The sequence below is a fragment of the Ruditapes philippinarum genome, unplaced genomic scaffold (genome assembly GCF_026571515.1).
Source record: "Ruditapes philippinarum isolate M1 unplaced genomic scaffold, ASM2657151v2 ctg2628_1_1_1_1, whole genome shotgun sequence".
Classification (NCBI taxonomy): domain Eukaryota; kingdom Metazoa; phylum Mollusca; class Bivalvia; order Venerida; family Veneridae; genus Ruditapes; species Ruditapes philippinarum.
Window position 1 is genome coordinate 18,476 of NW_026867061.1, and position 9,025 is coordinate 27,500.

The 9,025-nt window shown below is 32.8% G+C and overlaps 1 protein-coding gene across 1 annotated transcript in view; it reads right to left on the reverse strand.

Moving 5' to 3' along the window:
- Positions 1-8,070: 8,070 nt before the first annotated feature.
- LOC132734686 (galaxin-like) overlaps positions 8,071-9,025 on the reverse strand; it is a 2,646-nt gene continuing 1,691 nt past the window's right edge. Inside the window, exon 3 of the mRNA XM_060721475.1 lies at positions 8,071-8,946. Coding sequence (XP_060577458.1) covers positions 8,233-8,898 — 666 coding nt within the window. The 5' untranslated portion in view covers positions 8,899-8,946 and the 3' untranslated portion in view covers positions 8,071-8,232. The remainder of the gene's footprint in view (positions 8,947-9,025) is intronic.

A 9,025-nucleotide genomic window follows, 5' to 3' on the forward strand; every position in this document is an offset into this window, starting at 1 on the left:
TGCTGTTTTTGAAGCAACGATGAGTAAAGGCAAAATTATGATTATTGAAATACGAGTATATAAATATTTTTCTTAGTTTTCAGCAGGGAAAAACACACACAAACAAACACGCACGCACGCGCGCACATACACAGGCTGAGACACACAAAACTCTCAAAAAATATCAAAAGAAATTTACTTTCTACTCGCTTGCTGTCAATATGACAGATATTCATAAATAATTATTTAATGTGCTCATTTAAAATTCCCGTGGTTTGTAAGAAATCGAATATGAAAACCATGCAATGATGAATGTAGTTTTAAACATTATAGATAAGTATTTGCCGATATAGGGGTCACTATGATACTTAATACATAAATTGCCCCTAAGGTGCGTTTATGTTACTTGTTTAGATTATTTTTTAAGAGCAAAAAATTCAAATATAGCATATGTTAACCATACCATGTATACTGTGTTTTATTTCAAATTATGCTATGCTGTTGCTGTTATTGTTGTTTTGTGATTATTATCTTAGTTCCAACATACATTTTGCTATATACGGTATTTATCTTTATCAATCAGCCCTTTCTGTAAAGATTTCTTACAGCATTATGAGAAAAACTAGACACTATTTTTAGTACATGTATAAATATGACACCTTGTCGTATAAAATTTATTTACTTCTGAAACATTTGGAGTAAAATGTGTTACCTTCAGCTGAGCATTCATTTATGTCGTTCAGCGCTTTGATCTTCACGATTTCATTTTTTAATGCAGAATGTTCGTCCGCATTTTACTCTTCAAAATATCAAATCTAAAGATTTTTTTAAGACATAAAAACGAACCTTCTTTCTTATACCATTTTTAATTGAAGGTTGAATATAGAAATAAACAAACTACATTATTACCGTAAATAAAAAAATACATGTATTATATCTCCATTTCGCCGGCATCAAAATTGTCAAAAGATAAAGTGAAAATGCGTTTGTTTTTCCATATCAGAGATGTAGATAACAGAGATAAGCAGCTCCTATATGCGCCATTTACATATCAATCATGCATATCAAAAAGTGAAAAATAAGGCATTTTGTAGCAAACTTAAGGATGTACATTTGATACCTTTATATTATACACCATTTGAAAGTAAAATCTTTAATATATTGCTGCATGTTAAAATATTGGTAACTTTCCTTACCTTTCACTTTGAAAAACAGCAGAACATACCCGATGAGCAAGTTTTTTCGTCATATGAATAGTTTGTTACAAATATTAATAAGTAGTTCTCTTCAAAAAATTGAAGTATCACTTATTAAAATGGAAATTGTAAATGTTTTTACGTGCAGCAATAGACAAAGGCATAAGCTTTCAGAAACTGTACTGTTTTACTGATTTTTTTGATATCTGGTTAATAAGTTTTACTTGCTACAAGTTTTAAGTTTAGCAAGCACGCGTGACATTTTAACTGGCTAGGAAGTTGCCTATCTCTGTTATCTATGTCTGACCATATAAATTCCTCGCATTGAATGAAAAATTGACGTCATTTTTACTTGTGCTTCTGACCACATTTGCATATTTACTCAAAGCAGTCAAATACCCTCTATGTAGTGATTTTGCATCGTTAAACAAATTATGCAAAGAGATGACATATGCATGATCGTGTATTTTATGAGTCCATGTATGCAGAAGTAGCTGAATTACAAAATACAAGATGGGAAGTAACTTTGATATTTATTGATACTTGAATAGTTATCCAGTTATGCCCCTTATTTTAAGAATATACTTGACAAAAACAAAACTGTACATACAATAAGTTCAGATTTTTTTTCTCATTTTTCTAACAAATATTTAATGTCATAGGCTGTCACCAAACTTAGTGTATTTATCAAAAGTTTTATAAAGGATATACACTGTACCTAATTAGATATCAATTAATTATGGTGATACTTGCGATTAATGTATTTTCTTTCTTGTGATAAAATATTACTTAAAAAAGTCAAGGAAATTTGATTTGCTTACACTTTGAATATGTTTTCATAACCGTTACTCTAGAATGTTCTGAACAATTGCTCATTTCATAGCGACAAAATTGTGAAAGGGGAAGTAATTTTTGTTCTGTATGTATTAAGTCGAACCAACACATTAGAAACAAGTAAAATGGTTTCCTGCGGGGAACATTTATAGTGATTTAAAGATATTTCATTTAAACTATTTTCAACATTGTTTGGGGAAAAAATAGAGAAAAAAAAACATTTGTATCAGGAATATAGTTGACTATAATCGATCAATAGAAGAAGGTCTTTGGTCTAGGTCGAAAATAAAACAATATTTCTGTTTAAGAAAATGATCAAATACCATTGTATGAATAATTCCGTGCAAAAGAAAATAAAAGAAGCTTACAAAAGTTTACGCAGAAAATATCTCTATCTATTATGGCAGATGCCACAAACGAATGTTTTAATTCTGTTGATTTTCACTATAAACAATTTATTGTTTGTAAAATTTCAGATAGATATTAAAGAAACATTGATAATTTTCAAACACATCATGCAAGTTTTTCCACCTTAAACGGTAAAATAATAATAGAAAATTAGAAATATCACGTAATAGTGTTATGTTCTTAATTAGGTGTAATTCGGACTAATTCCCTAGCATTGTGTACACCGGTCATTTGAGAGACCGGTGTGCCCTAGAGGTTAATCCGTAACGTACCGGGAAACGGTATTTAGCTAGGTTTTCGAATAGGTCAATTAACCAATCATGTACGGTTTACAGATCACATGCTCCTCCATGTACCGAAAACAGGTCACGTGCTCCTCCATGCCTCAAAAATAAAACGCGTACCAATACCCTGCGGGCTCCGGCCCGCAGGGAATAATATTGTGACTTTTTAGCTTTTCTAGTGGAGGTAGACATAAAGTGCCCTTCCGTGCATTACTTCCACCTGAGAAAATCCACCGATATTTTGTAAACTACTTCATTGTACTTACTTACACAATGTGACCAATCCACGTGGAAGTTTGGGTATTGTATACACTCATTTACTCTCGATTCAGGTAAGATTTTTACCGATAAATTTGCTGTTTCTTTATGAACATTCTGGAAATATATCTAACGGATTAGATCATTCTAATCATTATCACATGCTATTATCGTAAAGATTAAGTTATGGAAATGTTAAGGGTCACTATAGTATCATAAAAAATTGCCAAAATCTTCACTGTTTCAAACAAAAAGAGCAAATTAACGCTGATTTTTGTTCATAATGCATGTTATTTTACTTTTAAGGCCAAATTTGAAACATTTCTTAGAGTCTGTAAATGGTGTGATCTGAAAGAAAATTATATCGTAAACGTCACAAATAAAATCAAAGCGCTGAAAGCACTCAATACGACACAGCTTCACAAAGACATTTAGGTAGCACTTTATAATACCAATTTACGGTTAATGAACGTATATTTTATGGCTTGATAATATGTTGGTATATTGAACATCTCTGCTTTAATATGAATAAAATGGCGCATGAAGTGTTTTTTACACTGTAACGTTTATATGTTACTGTTTTAGAACATGATTACACCAAAAGAAAAATGTTTGAATTCCATTAACCCTGCATTATTACATTAGAATCGGAATATAACGTCTACATCGCGATTGAAACAGATATGTCTGACAATCAGAATCAATTAAAACATGCCCATTGACGTATAATTATAACCAAGTTAACAGGTATTCATTTTGTTAATTCGTCATTTCGATTTTTTAAGAACCTAATAATTAGCGTTCGTAACTTCTCGATCCTTTCTAGAACGTCGAGCACAATGGTTATAGTGCACAGAAAGGATACGGTATTTCGTTCTAATATACGCTAAATGTCTTCTTTCTTAGAAAGGGTGGCAACCAAGATCCGTTGTTATGCCTAAACGTAGCATTTCATTTCAGACCAGGAATAGGTTATAAACATACCCGTGCCGCTTTTGCGACTCCGTAAAAATGGTATTGCACGGCTGTGCATATATTTTGACGTGATGTCATTTGTATTATACAAACGTAGTGTAAAGACGCGCTAAATGTTAGCGTTATACTATAGGCGCGTCAATGAATCAAAGCACAGAAGGCACTGAATTTGTTTTGGTCTCAGAATGACGGAAAGGTTAAGGTTGTGAGATTATAAACCAATTTGTTTTTGCATAGTGCCACCAAGACATCCACACCTCTCCCTTCCTAACCGAGCGTGTAACCCCCGACCACGGTGAAGTTTGAAGTTAACAGACTGAAGAAAACCACATTATTCTAAATTAGGGTTTGTAACCCTTATTAATTTAGCGGTAAACCTGTTGTTTAACATTGATGTAAATAATCATGGAGCTTAATATGAGCAGGTTTATCTGTAAAGAATAACACAATATTAGTAATCTTCAACCAATCGGGAACAATTTTTTTCCCCGAGAAGGCTTGAAAATTAATGCGCCTGTCATTTGACAATCTTTACGCAGTGATTTCACCTTAATTTTTCGGCGTTAGTGTACTTATAAAGGGAAGTAACCGCTTCGAGGAGTTTGGACAACTTTCAGTATTTGCAAATAAGCACATCAGGGTCTGAAATTCTGCTACCATTATTTGTTTGGCGTTTTGACTTAAACAAATAAAAATGACTCTTTTCCACTTAACACGGTCTTTATTATTAGTGTAAGTTCATTACTGAATTTATCGAACTCGTTGGTTAAAATAATATCATGCTCGCCAGAGGCTCACATAATATAATTTTATCCAACTCGTTCAATAAATTCAGTATTGAACTTACACTCATTTAAATAAATATCCTCTATTTATTGCTGTTCGTCATATGCGATAATGGTACTAGAATTCTTTATGACCATTATGGACATTTTCGAGCCATCATCGCATAATGACCTGTAACAACCATATATTAACGTCTAAAGTAGGGTGAGCCCTCAGAAATGTTGAAAAATATTAAGATTAAATAATTGAAGGTTGTTAAGTTGATATCAATCAACGTGAGACGAATGTGATGTGTTTTGAAAATTATTTACGCCTTTTGAAAACAAATGGACTGCCATGTAATTGCAACTTCCTGTACTACGTCTGCGTATTTCTCAGGATTTTCCTGATGTCTCACCATTCAAAGAAATGTATTTTGACAACAAAGTTTATTGTAAAGTATTAATGGAAACTAACCACAACCAGTTGTTCTTGGCATCGGTTATTTGTCATTTGAACGTTCGATCAGTCAATATACGAAACAGCCTAAGCTGTCCTTGAAAAGCGAAGTTACATGCAATGTAATATGTTTTAGTCTCAAGTAATAGACTCGTGATTTCGTCACTATTCACAAAGAAGAAAAAACATTGTAAACTGCCAATAAATAATACTATCCTTTCTGACACGTACGTTTAAATTTGTTAAAATCTTAATGGAATAAATCTTAAATGTTCAGGTAAAACATTTTTTCTTACAATTTCTTTTGTGTTATAATTTTTTATTTAACAGTAAGGTGCGAAATAGAACAGCGTTATACGAAAATCGGCAGCGAATGTTATATCCGCTAGAAGAAATCAGCGTTAGTGATCATTATTTTGTCTTCATATCGCTCTGAGCGGTGCTTATTGGGCCATTTTGTTTTGATGCGAAAGAGGATAACATATAGTTATTTGAGGCGTCAATTTGTTAAATTAAAAAAAATAAGATGAGATTTGTATATTACTAATTAACAAAATAAATGTCTGTATTTAATTACATGTAATATTGTTTCAAACAGATTTTGATATCTTGTTTCGTCAAGTTTCAGGTTCATCGTCTCCGTTTTTACAAGGATGCCAAATTTAATAGCAAATATGATACCAGATATTTTCAAAGTTTAATTAAATAAAAACTACACGGTTAAAGTATTTTATATTTTGCAAGACCAACCAATATACATTTAAGAAAATTTAGGCAAACTTTGAAAACAGCCACTCATTTTGGAAAATTTTAGGGATATTTTGAATAATGCTTTTAACATAGGGAAATGGTTAAATAAGTGTTTAAAGTGGTTGGGGAAGGGTTACATTTTTGTACATATTAAAAACATTTCGTTTAGAAACAATCATTTTGCTTTGTTAATTTGTTACCTGAATGTCATTATTTGTTTGTTAACAATGAGCAATAGGAAAACATTTTTCATAATGATGATATTGTAGATTATTTAGAGTTTCCTAATTTCGGGGAAAAAAACCCTTCTAATGGCAAAGTTTTAATTCAGAAAAATGCCCATAACGGTAAATTTTGTTTATATTTTGCATACAGGTGACATTTAAGGCATATAACTGTCCTATGTTGTCAATTTTACAGATCCTTATAGTGCCCATTAGGGGTGTTCTACCTTAATGCATTTTATTAGATAAATAGTTATTCATTAGATTCAAAATTGGGAATATGTCAAAAAGGTGATTGAAGCAGTCGCTGATCTTTGTTGCTTCCTACCTTTCCATCCTATGACGAAGTAGCCCGATCGCAGCATTTCTGATTTGGCTTTTTCTTATTATTAGGTCGACTTTTTGTTGTTGAAAAAGTAAGTAGAGGTATTGTTATAGTCCTGGCGGCGTTGCCGTTGACGTTGCCGTAGTCGTTGTCGTCCGCAGACTTGTACCTTGATCATAACTTTTTTAGTTCTTAGTGTGTTGACTTCATACTTGGCCACAACAACCCATGGGTCAAGAACTTTCAGTAGACTATACTAACCTTGACCTTCATCCATAAATGACCTTGACCTTCGATGTCAAATATCAAAATTTTGCTTGTTCTTGCTATTGGCTATAAATTTGTTATTTTTGACTGGATTGTATTCAAACTTAAAAATAATAGTTTCCAATGATAGCCCTTTAAATTAATCAGACAGACTTTGACCTTCACTCATAAATGACCTTGACTTTGAAGGTCAAATTATTGAAATTTTCATTTTTGGCTGTAACTGGCTGTAACTTTGCTATTATTTAATGGATTGACTTCATATTATAACAGAACATTCTTAAGGTCAAGACCTTCATGTATATCTATCTCAAATTGACATTGACTCTTTTATTACGTTGGCCTTGAAGGTTAAATTATTGAATTTTCACTGATTTGTGCTTTAATGGACTATATATTATTTTTTTCTGTAAAACATATGCATATATATTTTTTCCTTCTGAATTTTGATTATATTTTCTTTTTATTGTTATTTATATATGGAAAGGATTCATACTTTGACAAAATTAGTGTGACAAGACTGACCTATTAAAGTTATTAAAAGGAAACGTTGTTCAAATGTTTCTTTGTTTGCTGATAGCAAAACTAAAAAATCGAGCGTTGCCCCCGCCGGCGGTAGCTTTGTATTAAATTTGTTACATTCTCCTTTCGCCGGAATGCAGAACTCAAACGTTTAAGAAGTACACGTACAGATTTCTTTAAGTATTGTTCAATGGAGTTGTTTCTTTATTTCCTGTAAATCTGTAAATCTTTTGACAAATATATGCCACCTCACCTTGTCATATGCTATGTTTTTCTTTAAAGGTGCTTAAACGCTGATATATGTTTGGGGTAATTAGGAAATAGATATCAATTCTGAGTGCATTGTTGTAGAATAATGCACAGTTTGAGTTCAAATGCTTAGGAATATAATCACGAAGGCCGATAGGCGCTACATTGTGATGTCACATAAACAACACTTTAAACGTCTGTACAGAGTTAATGACTGAATTAATGATATTGGTGTTCGGATTTATTTTCTTAGTTAGATCCCCATTTTTATCATTCCAGATAGTTTCTAGAACAAAATTCAACAAAAGTTGTTTCTTATTTATCAGATTTTTCAAACTAAATGGCGCCGTCTATGTGTCGGATTTGAAATGCAGAGGGAGGAAATAAGAACGGCGAGTGCATTGTTGTAGAATAACGCACTCTCCCGGTCTTCTTTGTTTTTACAAGATAAATCTCCGATAGTGTTAGAATATGAAATATATCACGCTTCTGACCTTCTTTGTTTTTAAAAGGGAAATCTCCGATAGTGTTAAAAGACGTCATTTATGCTCGTTTTGAAGGATCAAATAATAACATTATATTATAATCGAACATTTACTTCTTAACCAATTACATTATATAAAAATGTGAAAGGTTGTTCATTTTTATGTGTTCCAACTATTGAACTTTTTGTTTAAAAGTGTTATTTTTCAAAGCAATGAAACTTTTGTCAATGCATAAATGTACTTAAAATTATTTTAGCACAAACGTCCATAACAACAACTTTGAAAGGCCGGGTTGTACGGTCTTGTTCCACAACATGCACTGCTGAATCCTTTAGGACTGAGGACGCCATTACAACATTTCTGAGTTTGTGTGTTGTACGATCTTGCTCCACAACATGCACTGCTGAATCCTTTAGGACTGAGGACGCCATTACAACATTTCTGAGTTTGTGTGTTGTACGATCTTGTTCCACAACATGCACTGCTGAATCCTTTAGGACTGAGGACGCCATTACAACATTTCTGAGTTTGTGTGTTGTACGATCTTGTTCCACAACATGCACTGCTGAATCCTTTAGGACTGAGGACGCCATTACAACATTTCTGAGTTTGTGTGTTGTACGATCTTGTTCCACAACATGCACTGCTGAATCCTTTAGAACTGAGGACGCCATAAACAACATTTCTGAGTTTGTGTGTTGTACGATCTTGTTCCACAACATGCACTGCTGAATCCTTTAGAACTGAGGACGCCATTACAACATTTCTGAGTTTGTGTGTTGTACGATCTTGTTCCACAACATGCACTGCTGAATCCTTTAGAACTGAGGACGCCATTACAACATTTCTGAGTTGAAGGGTTGTACGATCTTGTTCCACAACATGCACTGCTGAATCCTTTAGAACTGAGGACGCCATTACAACATTTCTGAGTTGAAGGGTTGTACGATCTTCGACCACATACAGCTATTTATAAGAAATAAAATACTAGAAATGAACAGCCTTTTACATGAAAGTGCTAATTTTAACAGATTTATGCGGGAAA